General features: G+C 50.3%; 2 protein-coding genes across 5 annotated transcripts in view; one reads left to right on the top strand and one right to left on the bottom strand.

Moving 5' to 3' along the window:
* Nucleotides 1-248: 248 nt before the first annotated feature.
* On the bottom strand, nt 249-20,736 carry SDHAF3 (succinate dehydrogenase complex assembly factor 3). 3 transcript variants are annotated; one of them, XM_076052500.1, is made up of 3 exons: nt 20,561-20,736; nt 9,435-9,630; nt 249-1,570 (listed from the first exon to the last, which is right to left on the bottom strand). In XM_076052500.1, the coding sequence occupies exons 1-3, from the start codon at nt 20,734-20,736 to the stop codon at nt 1,340-1,342; spliced, it is 603 nt and encodes a 200-aa protein (XP_075908615.1). In that variant the 3' UTR covers nt 249-1,339. The 3 variants fall into 3 exon arrangements, with proteins under 3 accessions (XP_075908615.1, XP_032831414.2, XP_032831413.2); XM_032975523.2 differs by lacking the exon at nt 20,561-20,736 and adding an exon at nt 20,043-20,195; XM_032975522.2 differs by lacking the exon at nt 20,561-20,736 and adding an exon at nt 19,554-19,848.
* LOC116954717 (cytoplasmic dynein 1 intermediate chain 2-like) overlaps nt 20,410-20,742 on the top strand; it is a 31,604-nt gene continuing 31,271 nt past the window's right edge. Inside the window, exon 1 of one of the 2 annotated variants that reach the window (XM_032975452.2) lies at nt 20,410-20,545. The gene's annotated coding sequence lies outside the window, so the exon portion shown is untranslated. Of the gene's footprint in view, nt 20,546-20,600; nt 20,742 lie in introns of those variants that run through there. The other variant, XM_032975451.2, reaches the window with a different exon arrangement.

Raw genomic sequence — 20,742 nt, 5'->3', positions numbered from 1 at the left:
GCAAATACCCCAGAGGCTTTTGAGACGTACAGATTAAAGACCTTGATTTCATGCAGTCGGAAGACAATTGTAACGAAAACGCAGGCCCAGTTACAGCGACTTTTGGGCAGCATCTACACGGCCAGGGTGGACGTCGTTCGCGAAGACCGACAAAGCCCCACGACATGACTGAGCCCATACCACGAAGAGGAGGGGAAATCAAGGTGGGGGGGGGGGTGTGGGGTGTGATAGCAGGAAGGGAACGTAAATCTTTGTTAAAATAGCTTTATTAGATTTTTGTTGTTGTTGCTGTACACAAGAAAGGCCCACCGCTGAAGAATATCGGGTTGACAAAAACAACAACAGCAGCAGCAGCAGCACGCGAATATCCGTTAGGCCGCATTTACCCGACGCGTCCTGGTTAATGGGGGGGGGGGGGGCAGACAACCCGGAGAAGCGGGCGGATACAGAAACTACGTCGCATGGGAAAGTAGCGCCGGTGGAACACTCGTTTAGTTTACCGCTTTTGTACCACGCGGGCGGGGGCTGTTGTATATGTGGGTTATGAAAATTTGATGGAAATAAAAAAATGTAAATGAAATTGTGGAATTTGCATAATTCTCCGAAATTATGTTAATTTATGCAATTATGCATAAAAATATGCTAATTAACATAACTTCTAAATTTAATTCAAAAATTTGTATTATTTTCATCAAATTTTCATAACCCACATGTACAACAGGGCTTCAAGGAGCAGCCCGGCGTGCGCCAACGGTCGTCGTCGTTGTCCCCTCTCGTTGGCGTGGCTGCGGCTGTGAGCCGGGCAATCTGTTTGAATCGTTTGCTGAATGATAACAATGACGTAATAACGATAACAATGACGTAACAACGATGGTAACAATGACGTAATAACGATGATAACAATGACGTTATAACGATGATAACAATGACGTAATAACGATGATAACAATGACGTAATAACGATGACAACAATGACGTAACAACGATCCACGCCTCGCTCGACACAATACTGGGAGATTGTCGTCGACCTGAGAAAGCCCCTCCGTTCCTCGGTGAACCTTGCGAGGTGGCAACTATTGCCGGTGCAGTTGAGTAACCATCGGAGGAGAAACGCTAAAAAGGCGGCCGGGCGTAGGTCCAGCCATGCTGTCCTTTCATGTGCTGACGCCAGCCTTAATAGGCGCTCGCTAACCAGCCCTTGCCCTTGCCACCCCCCCTCCCCCACTTTTATTCCCGAGCGAATCTCCGGCGCTGCACAGGGGGAGTCTCGCACGCTTCCGTGCGGAGCGCGCGCGTCATTTCCCAAGACGCGACACGGAGCGGGCGGGATCGGCCAGGCTCAAGAGGCTGGCCCTGCCGCTCCGGATCCGCCCGGCGTCCCGGATCCGCCCGCTCCGTTCCGCGAGTCCTGCGAGCCGGGGGCCGCGGTGGTCGCCTGCATGAGCTCGTACAGCTGCTCCACCTGTTCCTCGCGCAAGTTGGACAGGTGCTCGTCGTTCAGGTAAGCTCCGGGCCGGATCACCCGACCCGGATCCTGAGTCACCTGCGTGTGCAGGGTGGTAGCGTACGCCTGTGGAGGGTTGGGGGTGTCAGGTGGGCGAGAGGTCAGGGGAAGGAGGGAGCAAAGCGGAGGCCGATTATGACGACACAAGGCAGGCATCGGTTCTCCAACGCGTTATCTGGTTGTATGCACATTGTGTGTGTCCGTACGTTGAACTTCTTTCGCACCGTACGTCGCCAACCGTGCTAATCGGAGGTGCGGGGGAAGGACAAAAAGCAGTTGTTAAGAAATGAGTTTGCAATCTTGATGATTAAAAAGTGCATAGCTCCAGGGGTTTCATAACATCGGGAGGAGGAGCGTTCCAGACGGCCGCAGAAGCGCATCTGAAAGCGCGCGACGCGATGACCACCGTCTTTGTTCCGTGGCCGAGCCAAAAGCCGCCGCTGCTGTGAGGATGACCGTCGGAGTTGTGCGTGATGGTGGTCTATGCTCTCTGACGAGATCAGCGAGGTATCGTGGTTGCGCCATACTTCACCGCGCTGGTCGGTGTGGGTTGATGAAAGGGGGAGCCAGGAACGGTTCAGATGTCGCTCATGGCTCACGTTAGCCACGGCTAGGAATCAAACTCGAGTTACGCCATTTCGGGGCGCTTTCGCGCGTGATATTGTTGAAAAGAAAGCCCAACTCCTGTTGTTTTCGTTGGAAGTGATTTGGGTACATGAGCTAGATTCTGGGCCACGGCTAGCATCAGTTATACGCTGTCACAGTCGATGCATTCCATAAAGAGGGCCTGCGAGTAGCACACACAGTACACACACGGTACACACACACAGTACACACACGCAGTACACACACACAGTACAGAGTATACACACACAGTACATACATGGTACACACACACAGTACACACACGCAGTACACACACACACAGTACACACACGCAGTACACACACACAGTACAGAGTATACACACACACAGTACACAGACGGTACACACATATAGTACACATACGGTACACACACAGTACACACACGGTACACACACGCAGTACACACACGCAGTACACACACACAGTACACACACGGTACACACACAGAGTATACACACAGTACACACACTGTACACACACGCAGTACACAGATTACACACACAGTACACACACTACACATACAGTACACACACAGTACACACACGGTACACACACGCAGTACACACACGCAGTACACACACACAGTACACACACGGTACACACACAGAGTATACACACAGTACACACACTGTACACACACGCAGTACACACACAGTACATACACACAGTACACACACACGGTACACACACACACACAGTACACACACGCAGTACACACACACACACAGTACACACACGCAGTACACACACACAGTACAGAGTATACACACACAGTACACACACGGTACACACATATAGTACACATACGGTACACACACAGTACACACACGGTACACACACACAGTACACACACGCAGTACACACACACAGTACAGAGTATACACACACAGTACATACACGGTACACACACACAGTACACATACGGTACACACAGTACACACACGCAGTACACAGATTATACACACACAGTACACACACTACACATACAGTACACACACGGTACACACACGCAGTACACACACACAGTACACACACACAGTACACACACACAGTACACACACAGTACACACACACAGTACACACACACAGTACACACAGTATACACACAGTACACACACGCAGTACACACACGCAGTACACACACAGTACACACACACAGTACATACACACAGTACACACACACAGTACACACACACACAGTACACACACACGGTACACACACAGTACACACACACAGTACACACACACAGTACACACACACGGTACACACACACGGTACACACACAGTACACACACGGTACACACAGTGTTGTCCCATGTCCGACCGCATAGCCACATATAGAGTGAACTCACACCCCATAATATAGCGAATCTTTGGTAGAAATAGATCATCCGCATACACGCAAAATCGCACGTATGCGGATAAACGTTATACGCGGACGCACTAACTTGTGTTTATAATGTATCAATTATGTTATTTTGTTAATGTTTTATGACAGCAAGGCAAAGATACCCCCATTAAAGCCTCAACAGACTGTTGGGGCAAGACCTGAGTAAATACGAAGGCCGGCATGGCAAACGCGACGGTGGGTTCGGCCAGCACGACGCCCGGCCGCCTCCCCGCCAGCGGTGACGTCAACACACGCCGCACCGGCCACGACACTCATTTGAGGCCGAGTCGACCTAAGGGAAGGGTGGCGGCGGTGGGGGTGGGTGGGGGTCAGGACCGGCGCGCACAACCGCCACTTGCGGCGGTGGGCGCGAGTGGCAATGCAGCCTGGGGGCCTCCGGGGTCGGTGGCGCAGCGGCGCACGCCACAACGTGCACGCCACAACGCGCACGCCACAACCGCGCACGTGCGGCCGGCCCCCCCCCAACCCCACCGCCGTCCGCGTCACGCGCTTGTTCGCTCGCGCTCTTGCCTAGCGAGCGTGCAAATAAATCGTAGCATCATCGCCCCCTCGCGAAGCACATAACAAGTGACGAATTGCGAGTCCGGCTCCCTCTTTACGATCATAATTGGACCACAAATTTCACCGGCGGCAATGTTGGGGGGAGGGGGAGGGGAGGGGGGACGCGAGAGCGAGCGGGCGGTGGCCGTACCTGTTGCAGCCGCCCCCCCCCACCTCGCCCCCCCCCCACCACCACCACCACCACCGCCGCCACACCACTCCGCAAAATTTACTGCCGCGAGAGGCCTCTCATTCACGCGGGGCATCATCGAAAACTCATTAGCGGCCGAACGAGCGGCGATAGAAATGCGGCGATCGCTATACCGTTATTTATTTATTAATCCCCCCCCCCCCTCCTTCACGGGGGCTGTGCGCGCGCGCGGATATTGACTGATGGGGGGCGGGCGGGGGGGGGGGTCTACGGTTGGTGACGGCGTGGAGCAAAAACCACGATCGATGCATTCCTCTACAAAGGGAAAGGCCGGGCGGGGGAGGGGGGCGGCGGCGGGGGGGGGGAGGGCGGTTGAGTGGAGAAGAAAATCAAAATCCAGCGGGACGCATTTTCAATTAGTCGAGGGAATTACTGCCGTCATCGTCGTCCAACCCCCACCCACCAACTCCGCGCGCGACCAGGGGCTGCGCTTAAGCCGCATTTAGGGTCACGATACTATTTGGTGTGGGGGTTTGGGGGTGTGGGGGGCACGAAAATCTTCGCCGCCGAAAAGCCCCGGGCGCGGGGGAAAAATCGCGGAGACGGAAAAAAGTTCCCGGAGGCCTGCGCGGGCGATTCCGTCGGACGGACGCCGACGTCTGCGCCAACAGGATCATTTGTAAGATTCCGATTCTGTAATCTGACAAAACTCCGCGTTTTCGCGAGAGAGTGATGGAGGGAGGGTGGGTGGGAGAGAGAGCGTTGGAATTCGGTTTCGCGAGACGAAAAAATCTCCCGCGGATGCGAAAGAAATCGATTGGAAGGAACCGCGCGCGGGAGAACTTGATTTGGCTCGCGCGACGGGCGGACCTCGTTCGAATTTCCAACGCGGGCTCCCCCCGGCCGCCTTTTTGCGAGGCCCTCCCTCCGTGTGTGCGCGTCAATAATCGGACATCAAACGGTGGCGCGGGTTGCTTCATTATCTCGCCTCCCCCCGCCCCCCCCGCCGCCCCCTCACGTGCTCAGCGAGGGGGCGGTAATGGCGCCACGGTTAGCGAGATGTTAACAGTGTTCTTTGGTTCTTTCGGTAAAGTCACGTAAATTAGAAAAATAATTTTAAAAAAATTAAGTGAATAAAAATACGAAATTATGCAAATAAAATTTAAGTAGAGACGTTAGCTGCCTCGCCTCGTACGCAGCAGTCCGTTGGGTTCCATCCCAACCCTCTGACGCCTGCCGTATATTTGTATTGTGCGTGTCTCTCTCTCTCTCTCCCCGTGGTCATCCTCGCAGCCGGCGGCTTTAGGCTAACCGTCGAACAAAGACGGTCACCGCATCGCGCGCTTTCAGACGCGCTTCCACGGCCGGAACTCTCTTCCTTCCGATATTAGGAAGCCACCGGCGGAGCTATGCACTTTCAAATCTCAATTGAAAACTCATTTCTCAACAACTGCTTTTAGTGTTCAGTTTGTTGTCCTTCCCCCAAACCTCCGACTAGCACGATTGGCTACGTACGGTGCGAAAGAAGTTCAACACACGCACGTACATCCCCGACGAAAACCGAGGTATCGCTGTGCACGAGAAAACTCTACTCTGTGCCGCGACGTAAATAATATACGTTCTAGTCCATCAGCCTATCGGTTTAAAAGATCAATATTATCGAGCGGGCTTATTACTCTAATTCTGCTGGCTTACCACGTGTTATTGCAATGACACCTGACGATCCAGCAGCATTTGTTTAACAAGCCAGACTCGGCTGAAGAGACCCAGAAGATCGAACCCGAACCCGGTCCCGAGATTAGCTCGGCTAAATGAACGCAACGTTGATAATGATCCTGTCTGCAAAAAGCCTATGATGGACAGGCCGATGGGTAACCACACCAAATGCGCCTCCACGTGAATGGACGCCTGGCAGTGGCGGCCTCGGTTTGCGTTTTGCTAAACATTTCGTCACATCTTCAGAGCCAACACTCATTTTGGCTCTCCTGCGGATTTTCTTTCCAGAACAAATTATCCCAAAAAGTAACAAACGCAATAATTAAAGGTCCCAATGAATGTCTGCTACCCATATAAAAGGCGTGCCTCGCAAAAGCAATTGACCTCAGGGTAATTGTACGTCTTCATCATTTTCCTAGTTCGCAAAAAAAACTATTTATTTCGCATGCAGGTGACGGCGCGTGTGTGTTGGGGGGAGCGCCAGTGCAGCGGTCAGCGAGCTGCGCTACGAACCCCGCCGACCCGAGTTCGACTCCCGCTCATGGCCAACGCCGGTGACGATTATCTGAATCGGTCCTGTGCCTCCCCTAGGTCGACTCAGCCTCAATTGAGCACCCGGTGCCGCGTGTAAACATGTCCACGGAAAGGGAGTGTCACGACAATTTGCGTGGCGATCCACAAACCCTCGCCGCTGCCTCCACAGTGATGGATTACAGACGGTGAGTGTGACAGTGATCACGATGACCAGAGAGAGCCACGGCAATAATCTTGACTCAAAGCTTTCGTGACTGCAGGAATTCATATTCTTTAGTTCATATTCAAATATTTTTTTGTTATTTTCTTTGAACCTATCTACGTGACTTTACCGAAAGACCCAAAAGAACGCGACAACAATGTTCGCGGTGATAGCGGCAACGGTAAGGGTGCTTGTGGCGGTGATTATGGCAAAATCAGCAATTGTGGTGGTGGTGGTGGTGGCGATAGTGGTGGTGATGGTGGCGGAAGTGGCGACGGTGGTGGAGAACTGTCTGTGGTGGCGTTTATAGCGGTGGTGATGGTGGTGGTGGCATACTGTGTCTACCCATACGGTTTACCCATATTCTTGTACAGGGAAATTGAGTTTTCAGGTCCATATGGCGTACGGCCGTTTCAATACGGGTAAAACGTATTTTGTCCATTTGTTTGTGTTTCTCCCTTGTGATGGGGCTTTGTAGGATGAACGTTGAGATTTATAAGGGGCACGCGGGGTGACCAATAAGGACTGAATTGGTCTGTAATAAGATAGGGCACTGATAAGGGGTTGACAGGTACGTGGTGGTGGTGGTGGTGATGGCGGTGAAGGGGGTGGTGGAGATGGTGGCGGTGATGGCGGTTGTGGCATTGGCGGTGGCAGCAATGTGTTCATGATTGTGTTTACAGTGATCGTGGTGGTGGCAGCTATGATGGCGGTGATGGCGGTGGGATTGGTGGTGATGATGGTGGTTGCAATGTGTGGGTGATGGTGGTGGTGGTGGTGGCTGAGTAGAGGCTTGCGGAACCCCAATGTGGTTTCAGGCCAGGGTGGTCCCGCAGAGACACAATATTTTCTGTCCATATGCTTAAGCAGAGGTGTAGGGAATTCCAACAGGACCTACATCTCAGCTTTATTGACCTGGTCAAGGCTTATGCTTTCATCAATAGGCCTGGGCTCTTGGTTGTTCTTTGTGCTTTCAGAGTCCCTGACTCTGCTCACAATCATTAAGGAAATTCATGATGGTGAGCAGACTCGGTTAAAGCTACGTGGCCGGAAGTCAGAGCCATTCACTGTTCACCTTGGGGTGCGACAGGGATGTCCTCTGGCTCCGACATTATTTAATATCTATTTTGACCACGTAGTTAGATAAACTTTCCATGGCTGTACCAGAGAAATCTCCATCTGGTACAGATACAATGGGAGGCTGATCAATGCCCGGGTGTGATCGAGGGATGGCTCCCTATTGGTCAACCATGTAATGTATGCTGATGATCCGGTGATTGCTGCTCACTCAGAGGAGTTCGAGGTGCTGTTGCTTGACCTGGAGCGTGCTACTAAGAAGTGGGGCCTTACCATCAGCCCCTACAAAACTAAGCACCTGCTTGGGTATTGTGCCATCAAAGACTCCACCCACTCAACCCCTACTGGTGGGGCAGTTGTGGAGGGAGTGGAGAAGTTTCCATACCTCACCAATGTGCTCATGACCAGTTTCAGTTTGGCAGCAGAGGTCTCACTCCGAATCAATCGAGCGGCAATATCTTTTCATTGGCAGCGTAATGCCGTGTGGAAGCTACCTGGTCTGTCGCTTCACACAAAGCTTCTGGTTTTTTCGGCCAAGGTCATAATTCTCCCTTTTCTATGCTTGCGAAATGTGGACACCCCTAATAGAACACCTACGCCTGTTAGAAACATTGAGGCTGGCCTGCCTACGATCCTGGGTTTAACCAGGCTGGATTGTTGGAGGAGCTCACTAATCCTTGAAAGATCTGGACACAGTCCCATCGGTGAGCTCCTCCGGCAGGAAAGGCTGCGTTGGCTGGGTCATGTAGCCCCGCTTACCAAACCACCGCATGCCCAAACAGCTTTTGTTTGGCCGGACAGAGGGGAATAAACAGGCACGGCACGGGCCAGAGAAGAGATGGAATGATGTGGCACGAGAGTAAATGGAGCTGAGTCGATTTGCCGATGACTGGTACCAGTGGTGTCAGGATCGTCCTCTGTGGAGGAGGCTCGTGAAGGACGCTACTGGGCAGTTGGAAGCAGTCGCCCTCCAGCAACAACGGAGGGCGGAGGAGAGATGCTCAAAATAACGAGCGGAGCGCCGGGCAGCTAAAACAGCAAGTTGGCGCAGTAGGGGGGGGCACAGCTGGTGATGCATCAGCCAGTCATCTCAGTCAGTCAACCCAAGGCACCTGCTGGGACTGTCCCAGCGAGCTTTCGATGTTTCACGTGGCCTCGAAGTGCACCTGGCCTGGCGCAGGTGCCGTGGTGACGTCACCGTCACTTAGTAGCGAATGGTGGCTCTTGGTATTGGTGATCGTGGCGGTGCCAGTGATGGTGGTGGCGGTAGCAGTGTTTGAGCGATGGTGGCGGTGGTGACAGCGGTGGCATTGGTGGTAGCAGCAATGTGCGAGTAATGGTGGTGGTGGCGGCGGTATTGGTGATGGTGGCGGTGCCAGTGATGGTGGTGGCGGTAGCAGTGTTTGAGCGATGGTGGCGGCGGTGACGTCAGTGGCATTGGTGGTAGCAGCAATGTGCGAGTAATGGTGGTGGTGGTATTGGTGATGGTGGCGGTGCCAGTGATGGTGGTGGCGGTAGCAGTGTTTGAGCGATGGTGGCGGCGGTGACGGCGGTGGCATTGGTGGTAGCAGCAATGTGCGAGTAATGGTGGCGGCGGCGGCGGCACTGGCAACGGTGGTGGCGGCAATGGCCCCCGACGGGAGAAACTCGCCTCCCACTCGGCGAGGAACTGCTCGGCGAGGCGCGGGCCGGCCGTCTTGTTGCGCCGGAACTCGTCCTTCACGTAGCGGTCGCCCAGCTCCGCCATCTCCACGGGGAGGTGGCGGTGCAGCTGCAGCAGCCGGCGGTAGAGGCAGCGCACGCGCGTCGCGTGCCGCACCGCCGGCATCTCCCGTCCGGCGTTGACCCTGAACGGACGGCGTTGGAGGAGGAGGCGCACTTCCGATTGCAACTCGGGGGGGGGGACTCCTCTACTTACGAACATTCGACTTACGAACTTGCAGAGGTGCGCAATAGACAGCGGTGGCCGCATCTCTTATCTGTAGAACGTGAAGAACCAGTGGCATTCTACGTCTACAGAATATGAGACAACTTTTTAAAGCCATTCGACCTTGTTTAGTGCACACGCCGTACAAAGTGTTTGGAATCGACAGGAGTAATGTTGGACTTACGAACAAATCGACTTACGTACAGACCTCTGGAACCTAACGAGTCCCTGTATTCATATTTAGTGACTCGCTTTACCATAATAATAGGGGTTTTTCCCCTTTTTTCTGGCAACAAAACTGAAACCTTTTTACAAGGAATCATGTTTGCATTAACCACAATACTTGTGGTCAAAATGCAAACAAACAACACACTCTGATAATTTATGCATTGTCCTTGAAACTGATTGGTCCACACCAGAGAGAGCTTTCTTTGGATGCCTCGTCTCAATTGGTGCTAGACCAGAGGACGCCAAAAGGCGTACACAGCTCAAAGACAATGCCACTATCAAAGTAATGAGGGCTCAGGGTAAGCATCTACATCATTAGACCTCGTTTGCCAATAATATTATTATACTTTGGTACTGGCAAAGGAGGTCTAATGATGTAGTCGCGTTACCATCTTATATATTTGTGCACCCCCTATTGTTTTGTTTGTATCGTTCTGTTTGTAACTTCACTAAACCCCCCGTGACCATGCTGAGACGTCCGTGAAAAAAAAGAGCTTGACAGCTCATCGGATTCCTCATCCTGCTGCAGTCTGAAATAAAGGTTCCAATTCGGAATTGTTGAGCTGACACTCCCATCCAACCACGTGCCGCGTAAGGATCCGGTGTCTATCGAATTCGCGCAAGTTTGCACCAGAGGCCGCTACATTCGCGTGCTTCACAGCGGACGAGTGCATTCTCGTTAACGCAGACACATCCCGTGTCCGTGTGTACAGAGTTCGTGGTTTTGGATTGACATTTTAATCAAATGTTGAAATTTGGAAGGAAAGCGTGTCGGGCCTTTTTAGGGTGTTCTAATCATTCACATTATGTAACCGTCTAACTTGTCTTAAAGCCAACAAAAGCACTTTTTGTACTCTGCTGTTTCTTGCATACGGTAACAACATGGTCATGGCGCTAGATGCCAACGTGGAGGTCTGCTCCTGGCACACGACAAGAGGGCTTCAGAGGAGAGAGGGTTCGTGTTGTGTCGCTCTTCCTGGATTTTACCGTGCGGTCCATAGCTTGGGTTGCACGTCCACAGTCGCTTGTCTATAATGTATCTCCATGGGTCTCTCCGAGACTCTGTATACGAGTCACTATGCATGTACGTCTGTCTTCTACGCGGGGCAATGTGGTTCAGGTAGCTCGATGCCTCTGCTGCTGGCCACGACGAGAGGGCTTCTGCAGCAGAGAGAGAGAGTTTGTGTCGTGTCGCCGCTCATCCTGCTCCTCCGTAGGCTACAGTGGTTCACCTGGTGGTTCATAGTTTGGGTTGCGTGGCCAAATTCGCACTGTGGCGTGCGTTGTTATCTTGGTGTGCGTGCTCTGGGACTGTTGTTGTTGTTGTTGTTTTTGCTGCCTTCCCTAAGTTTGATAAATGGGACTTGCAAAAACAAAAGTCTTAATATTCATATTCTTGGCTCTTTTGGTTAAGTCACGTAGAAGGGAAATAATAAGATAATAAAATATAAAACAATAAAATTCTCACGACGTTTCGATTGCAACACAAGCAATCATCATCAGGTGTGAAAACCACAGCAAGAAAATTTTCTCGCGAATTTTATTGTTTTATTTTTTATTATTTTATTGTTTCCCTTCTACGTGACTTTACCGAAAGAACCAAGAATGTGAATCCCTGCAGCCACGAAAGCTTTAAATCGATATTTATAATAATTGTTTTTTTTACCCTTTTATCTGGCAACAAAAATGACACTTTTTTTTTACAAGGAGTCCTGTTTGCATTGACCACAATACCTGCGGTCGGAATGGAAACAAAAAACAACTCTGATAATGTATACTCTGATGGTGCATTGTCTTTGAGTTGTGCGCCTTTTGGCATTATCTGGTCCAACACTATTTTGCACAACCTTGTCGTGTTTTTGTTGAATAAAAGAGCTTCATAGCTAATCGGATTCCTCCAGTCTCAATAATGTACAGGTTCTGATTCATGTATCTCTATGGGGGTATCTTTGTTTCTCAATGGGGTCTCTATGGATCTCTACGTGTCCCGATGGGTCTCTATGGATTTACAAAGTTTGGGTGACATGACCACGATGTCGCGACCGTGGATTATCTTTGATGTAAGCTTCCACTTTCCTGCGAAGTGTGGTAATTAAGTACTGTCGACGGAATCGATAGTATGCTTCCTGAAAACGGGATACTTTCACACATCAATCCGAAACAAAACATTTCTCCCCCGAATCATTTGACATAAATCCGCTTTTAAGGCCTTATATTTTCGCCTTTTTTCCCCCTAAATAAATCCGAAAATCTGGAACACACCCCTAATATCCGCAAGGAATGACCGTAGTCCATCACAATACAACCACGGGGTAAGCGACTTAAGGCTGCAGTCGACCGACGCGTGCACAACTTTTGTTTGAGGCTTTGCAATGAGCGCCACCCTGTGGTTCGTGAGAAGCAACGAGACACTCCAAAGATTTACAACTAAACTATTCATTTTACCAAGGGTTATAAGAGCCACTTGAGCCTCGCAGATCTTTTTTTTTATTACACGCTTTCTTTTAACTCACTCTGTCTGTTGTTGTTGTCGTTGTTGTTTTGGTAGTACATGTTAGGTATATCGTTTATTGTAAAATTTCAATCACAGTTCCTATGATCACTGTTACATTGCTTTTCTAGCTTTATTTTGGTGATTTCGAAAACTTTTGGTTTCGCCATATTTGTTTGTTGTGGTACAGAGTTAGACTGATGACTTTAATCGAAATTGTCTTATGGTTGTTATTGTTTGACTTGCATCCCACTGGGATTTTTGCACACAGCATTGATACACGGTGCTTTTACTGGTAGGAACCTCCTGGTTACACTAGCAGCCCACAGGGGATTATTGTGTCCATCCATCGTCGTGCATCCAAAAATGGGGTGGAGCTGGGTGGAGAGGGGTGGGTGGGGAGGGGCTGGGTGGGGAGGGAGGGGCTGGGTGGGGAGGGGAGGGTGGGGAGGGGCTGGGTGGGGAGGGTGGGGCTGGGTGGGGAGGGGCTGGGTGGGGAGGGTGGGGCTGGGTGGGGAGGGGCTGGGTGGGGAGGGAGGGGCTGGGTGGGGAGGGGAGGGTGGGGAGGGGCTGGAGAGGGTGGGGCTAGGTGGGGAGGGGCTGGGTGGGGAGGGTGGGGAGGGGTTGGGTGGGGAGGGTGGGGCTGGGTGGGGGGTGGGAGGGGTGGGGCTGGATGGGGAGGGGTGGGGCTGGGTGGGGGGGTGGGAGGGGTGGGGAGGGGTGGGGCTGGGTGGGGAGGGGTGGGGAGGGGTGGGGCTGGGTGGGGAGGGGTGGGGAGGGGTGGGGCTGGGTGGGGAGGGGCTGGTCACCCCGTGGTGCCCTTATAAAACTCAACGTTTCACCTACTCACGCCGGCTTGTGCCCACCCTCACAGTCGGGCATATTTGCGGAATATACCACGTGGTGGTGCCGTTGACCCTGGCCATTGACCGAGCAACCCAACGTTCCTACCAGCTCCCTCCGCAGGAGAATGTGTTTCTGGAAGACTTTTCTGTTGTTTCCTGGATGTTTCTGTTTGTGCGCAAGTCACTTTAAGATGTTTTCTTGTTCATGTTTTTTGTTTGTTGCGGTTGCACCCGATTCAAGAGCCGAATGGCTCACAGGGCTATACCAAACAAATGAAACTGAAACTGTATTCCCAAATCTTGTAACTCAATCTCACCCCACTTCCCAATGTGGTATCGACTGCAAATTTGGTATACTTATGTCATACTGATGACAAAACTATATTCTATCATAAAAAATATATATTTTTAAGCATTCTTTTTTATATGTTATGTTTCGGCTTGGGTCTAATTGTCCACGCTCAACTGACGTTGGCTGTAATTGCCCACGGTCCATTACGTTGTGGCAAGCTTCGGGGCCACTTCCTGGAGTCGTGGAGTTCTGCCATTACTTATTTTGAGAAGCATCCTGGTAGTCACAAGCGATAATCTCAACAAGGCGGTGGTGGTTTACCATCGTCACGTGGACATTCACAAGCAGCCCAAATACTAAATTTAGACTTTAAACTTTCGTGACTGCAGGAATTCATATTGTTTGATTCTTTCGGTAAAGTCACGTAGATAGATTTAATTTTTTTTATAAAAAAAACAAAAACTCACGACGTTTCGACCGCTTGTGTTGGGTTCGAAAAGTCGTGAGTTTTTGTTTTTTTATTAATCAGGGGCGGAGCCAGGATTTTGACTTGGGGGGGCTGACTTCAATATTCTGAGATATCCAATGTTTATGTTTTCCGATGGGCGCCACAAATGTATAAAACAAATTTTATTGGATTTGAACGCGGAGTTTATTAATAGGTCGGAGCCGCCGATGTGGCTGATAAGTTCGATAAGTTCGAAAGGCTGCCGCTCAAGCAGCCTGCAGGGCAGCACACAAGGTGACAGCCTGCAGGGCAGCACACAAGGTGGCAGCCTGCAGGGCAGCACACGAGGTGGCAGCCTGCAGGGCAGCACACGAGGTGGCAGCCTGCAGGGCAGCACAAGGTGGCAGCCTGCAGGGCAGCACACGAGGTGGCAGCCTGCAGGGCAGCACACGAGGTGGCAGCCTGCAGGGCAGCACAAGGTGGCAGCCTGCAGGGCAGCACGAGGTGACAGCCTGCAGGGCAGCACAAGGTGGCAGCCTGCAGGGCAGCACAAGGTGGCAGCCTGCAGGGCAGCACAAGGTGGCAGCCTGCAGGGCAGCACAAGGTGGCAGCCTGCAGGGCAGCACACAAGGTGGCAGCCTGCAGGGCAGCACAAGGTGGCAGCCTGCAGGGCAGCACACGAGGTGGCAGCCTGCAGGGCAGCACACGAGGTGGCAGCCTGCAGGGCAGCACAAGGTGGCAGCCTGCAGGGCAGCACGAGGTGACAGCCTGCAGGGCAGCACAAGGTGGCAGCCTGCAGGGCAGCACAAGGTGGCAGCCTGCAGGGCAGCACAAGGTGGCAGCCTGCAGGGCAGCACAAGGTGGCAGCCTGCAGGGCAGCACACAAGGTGGCAGCCTGCAGGGCAGCACAAGGTGGCAGCCTGCAGGGCAGCACAAGGTGGCAGCCTGCAGGGCAGCACACAAGGTGACAGCCTGCAGGGCAGCACGAGGTGACAGCCTGCAGGGCAGCACAAGGTGGCAGCCTGCAGGGCAGCACACAAGGTGGCAGCCTGCAGGGCAGCACACGAGGTGGCAACCTGCAGCATTTTGCAGCAGCCGGATATCCGGTTATCCCGATTACCGACTTTCTCAAGATTTCAGGGGGGCTGAGCCCCCCTCCCCCCAGCCCCCCTGTGGGTCCACCCCTGGTATTAATTTTATTTTTTATAATTTGTATTATTTTATATCTACGTGACTTTATCGAAAGCACAAAAGAATACAGCCAAATACTCTTAAACGCTCGATGTTGATTTTAAACGCGGAGGGCAAAAGCCGGAGGACCCGGAGAAAAAATCCACACGACCACGGGGAGAGAGACACGCAAACTCCAAATATCAGGGTCGGGATCGAACCCACGTCCTCCTGTAGACCAGGCGAGGTAGTTAACATCTCATAGCCACCGTGATGATGATGAGAGAGAGACACTGCAAACTCCAAATGTACAGCAGTAGGCGTCAGGGTCGGGATCAAACCCACGACCTCCTGTATACCAGGCGAGGTAGTTAACATCTCCTAGCCACCGTGATGATGATGAGAGAGAGACACTGCAAACTCCAAATGTACAGCAGTAGGCGTCAGGGTCGGGATCGAACCCACGACCTCCTGTGTACCAGGCGAGGGTTCACAGCAAGCGGTCTTCTTCAGGCGCTTCATGAAGACCGCCTGTGTTGCGATCGAAACGTTGTGGGTTTTTTGCTTTTATTATTTTAATTTATTTTAAAAATATATATTTAGGTGACTTCACTGAAAGAAACAAGAACATGAATTCCTGCAGTCACGAAAGTTTGACCATATTTGACCAGCGCGGTCAAATATGGTCAAACCCCCACAAAGATAAAGACCCCCCCCCACCTCTCCCCACCCGATATTTTATTCATTTGGTGTTCGATTTTTGATTTTGTTGTTCAACAGAAAACAAATACTCTTTGGTTATTTCGGTAAAGTAACGTAGAAAGAAAATTAATTAAATAATAGAATACGACGTTTCGATTGCAACACAAGCGGCTGTCATCAGGTAGAACAAAATTTGAGAGAGAGACAAAACACAGACACGGAGACACACAGACAGACACACAAGCAGAGAGAGACAACACAGAGACACACACACAGAGAGAGACACACAACATAGACACAAAGAGACACACACAACATAGACACACACACAGACACACAAGCAGAGAGAGACAACACAGAGACACACAGAGACAACACAGACACACAGAGACACACAACACAGACACACAGAGACACACAACATAGACACACAGAGAGACATACACAACATAGACAGAGAGAGAGAGGAGGTGGAATTGCCATCTATGTTCGTAATACTATTGCATGTTCACTAGCTCACTCCTTGTTTTAAAAATGTTGCTTGGAAGGTCTGGCTCTCAAAATAACTCTCCCAAAAAATCAACAGATATTGGTAGTGTGCTGCTATAGACCGCCTAGTGGGAAGAATGTTGAAGCTGCATCTGCACTGAGAGAGCTTTTTGGGGGCCTCCCTAAAGGTGAAATAGTTTTAGTGGGTGATCTAAATTGGAATTGGCTAATCCTGCCGGCCGTGGCCACAAATTTTGCGGATGAATTTAATCTGTTTCAATAAAAAAATGTCCCCACAAAACCCAACCTAAAAAATCCGGGACAGTCATCTCTGCTTGACGTCCTATTGACAAATGCCCCTCACAATTTCACACTGACTGGTGTTCTGGGTAATAACCTTAGTGATCACTCCTTAATTTTTGGGGTGAGGTCATCAGCCAGACCCAAAGCCCCCCCCTAAATTGGTTGAGAAGCACTCTATGAGACACTTCAGCACTCAGGCATTTACTAATGATGTGCTTCACTCAGATATTGACAAGGTCTGTGATATCCCCAACCTGACTACGGGAGACCTTCAGGTACACGTTTCTCCAAATTCTTAACAAACATGCTCCGTTGGTTAGATTTAAAACTAAAGGCAACCGCCCACCATGGTTTGATCCTTTGATTACAAAGCTCATGAAAACTAGGGACAAGGCTTGGGCATGTGCTCAGAAAAGTAATTTGGTCAATGACTGGCTAGAATACAGGATTTTAATGAATAGATGCGTCAAAAAATACGACATGCAAAAGACACGCAGAAACACACAACACAGACACACAGAGAGAGACACACAACACAGACACACAGAGAGACACACAACACAGACACACAGAGAGACACACAACACAGACACACAGAGAGACACACAACACAGACACACAGAGAGACACACAGACACACAGAGAGACACACAACACAGACACACAGAGAGACACACAACACAGACACACAGAGAGACACACAACACAGACACACAGAGAGACACACAACACAGACACACAGAGAGACACAGACACACAGAGAGACACACAACACAGACACACAGAGAGACACAACACAGACACACAGAGAGAGACACACAACACAGACACATAGAGAGACACACAACACAGACACACAGAGAAAGACACACAACACAGACACACAGAGAGAGACACAACACAGATACAGAGAGACACACAACACAAACACAGAGAGAGAGACACACACAATACAGACACACAGAGACACACAACACAGACACACAGAGAGACACACAACAGACACAGAGAGACACACAACACACACACACAGAGACACACAACACAGACAGAGAGAGAGACACAACACAGACACAGAGAGACACACAAAATACAGACACACAGAGAGACACACAACAGATACAGAGAGACACACACAACATAGACACAGAGAGACACAACAGACACACAGAGAGACACACAACATATACACACAGAGACACACAACATTGACACAGAGAGAGACACACAACATAGACACACAGAGAGACACACACAACATAGACACACACAGAGAGACACAACAGACACACAGAGACACACAACATAGACACAGAGACAACAGAGACACACAGAGACACACAACATATACACACAGAGAGAGACACAACATAGACACACAGAGACACACAACAGAGACACAGAGAGAGAGACACAACAGAGACACACACAAGAGAGACACAACACAGACACACAGAGAGAGAGACACACAACACAGACACACAGAGAGACACACAACACAGACACACAGAGAGACACACAACACAGACACACAGAGAGACACACAACACAGACACACAGAGAGACACACAACACAGACATAGAGAGAAACAACACAGACACAGAGAGAGAGACACAACAGACACACAGAGAGACACACAACATATACACACAGAGACACACAACATAGACACAGAGAGACAACAGAGACACAACCGAGACACACAGAGAGAGACACACAACATATACACACAGAGACACAACATAGACACACAGAGTCACACAACACAGACACAGAGAGGGAGACACAAAAGAGACACACAGAGAGAGACACACAACAACAACCACAAGACAACTAAGGTTAAGGCCATCAGTCTAACTCCGTACTACAATAAACAAAAACATGGCCAAAACAAAAAAACTTTTCGAAATCACCAAAATAAAAGCCATAAATGCAATGTAACAGTGATCATAGGGACTGTGGCCGAATTTTTAACAATAAACTACATAAATAACATGTAACACCAAACCCTAGAGCCATATTTTAGGCCACTGAATAGCAGTGGCAGCTAGGGGTGTACAACTCCTCTAGAGCAGTTTCGAGTGAAGATCTCATAGGTAGTGATTCAAGTTGCAGTTTATTGGCAATAGCATTCCAGACCCTGGGGGCATCAATAGCAAAGGCCCTTCCTCGGGCAATAGGTTAAGTGAAGCTGGTAAATGAGCGAAGACCTGAGGTCAAATTTGTTCTTTGAAACAGAGAGGAGATCCAGTAGGTAGTCAAAGAGAGACACACAACATAGACACACAGAGAGAGACACACAACATAGACACACAGAGAGAGACACACACCAGACACACAGAGAGAGACACACACCAGACACACAGAGAGACACACACCAGACACACAACATATACACAGACACACACAACATATACAGAGAGGCACACAACATAGACACAGAGAGACACACACAACATATACACAGAGATACACACAACATATACACACAGAGACACACACAACAAAGACACAGAGACACACAACATATACACACAGAGAGACACACAACATAGACACAGAGAGAGACACACAACGCAGACACACAGAGACACAACAGAGACACACAGAGACACACACAACAAAGACACAGAGAGAGAGAGACAACATATACACACAGAGACACACAACATACACAGAGAGACACAACATAGACACAGAGAGACACAACATAGACACAGAGAAACACAGAGAGACACAACAGAGACACACAACACAGACACACAGAGACACAACAGAGGCACACAGAGACACAACAGAGACACACAGAGACCCAAAACTAATATTGAAGCGAGCGCATCCCGATGCGTTATGAAATGTAGGCGCGGGCCTTACTGTGGGCGATGGGGCTTGCGTGTGGATAACGGGCTGGGGTTACCCTTGTTACCGCGATTACCTCGGCACTCGATAGCGCCTTTGTATATATATAAAAGTTGTGTGTATATATAAAAGTTTATTATAAACGAGCGTCTACGTTGTGAAGGCCAATTTAAGGACACTGCACGCCGTCCCTTTAAAAAAGAACCCCACGCGGCCCTTTATATTTGCCAGCGCCGGTAAGCGATCGGCGGCGTCCCATTGGTCAAATAGCCGTGCGCGTGCGCAGCCCTCGACCAATGGGGAAGCGCTAACGTTTGGCATTGTGACCTCATCCGCGCTACGAAATAAAATTCGAGCCCCCCATCCCACCGCCCTCCACCGTTTGACCTCGTCACCCTGTTTTTTTTTGGGGGGGGGGGTGGGGGAGGTGTTTTGGGATCTTGGTAGAATCTTCCGGAAGAGATATTTAACTTCCAGAAGACGTCTTCAACCACCACCCACTACCTCGTTCAAGAAGATGTGAACTTCTGCCGGAAGATTGATTCCCGACACCGCGGAAGACGTCTTCCAGAAGCGGTAGACGCAAGAGCAATCGCGGTCCGCCCAAAGATACGCGCGGTAGACGTCTTCCGGAAAGAGTATACGTCTTCCAGTAGTGGTAGAGATCTTCCGTCACCCGGTAGACGTCTTCCACAAGCGGTAGACATCTTCTTTGGTTCTTTCGGTAAAGTCACCACGTAGAATGAGAATAAAATAATAAATTGATAAAATAAAATAACACAATAAAATTCTCACGACGTTTCGGCCTCCAGCGCTGTCCTCCAGACAGTCTCGTCCCTTCACCTAATGAAGGCCGCTTGTGTTGTGGCCGAAACGTCGTGATAATTTTATTGTGTTATTTTATTTTATCAATGTATTATTTTATTCTCATTCTACGTGACTTTACCGAAAGAACCAAAGAAGATGCATCCTTGCAGTCACGAAAGCTTTAAATCGAAATTTAAGCGGTAAGACAATCTCACCGTGAGCGGTGGAAGTCTTCCATAAGTGGTAGATGTCTTCCACGATCGGTAGACGTCTTCCGTAAGCGGTAGACGTTATTCCGGGCAACAGGTAGACGTCTTCCGGAAGCGGTAGACATTACTCCGGGCAACGGTAGACGTCTTCCGGAAGCGGCGGACGTACAGTGCTTCTCCATCTTGAG

This window comes from Petromyzon marinus, chromosome 56, assembly GCF_048934315.1.
Source record: "Petromyzon marinus isolate PM22_M1 ecotype Great Lakes invasive population chromosome 56, UKy_Petmar_22M1.pri1.0, whole genome shotgun sequence".
NCBI classification, from domain to species: domain Eukaryota; kingdom Metazoa; phylum Chordata; class Hyperoartia; order Petromyzontiformes; family Petromyzontidae; genus Petromyzon; species Petromyzon marinus.
This window is presented reverse-complemented; position numbering and strand designations above follow the sequence as displayed.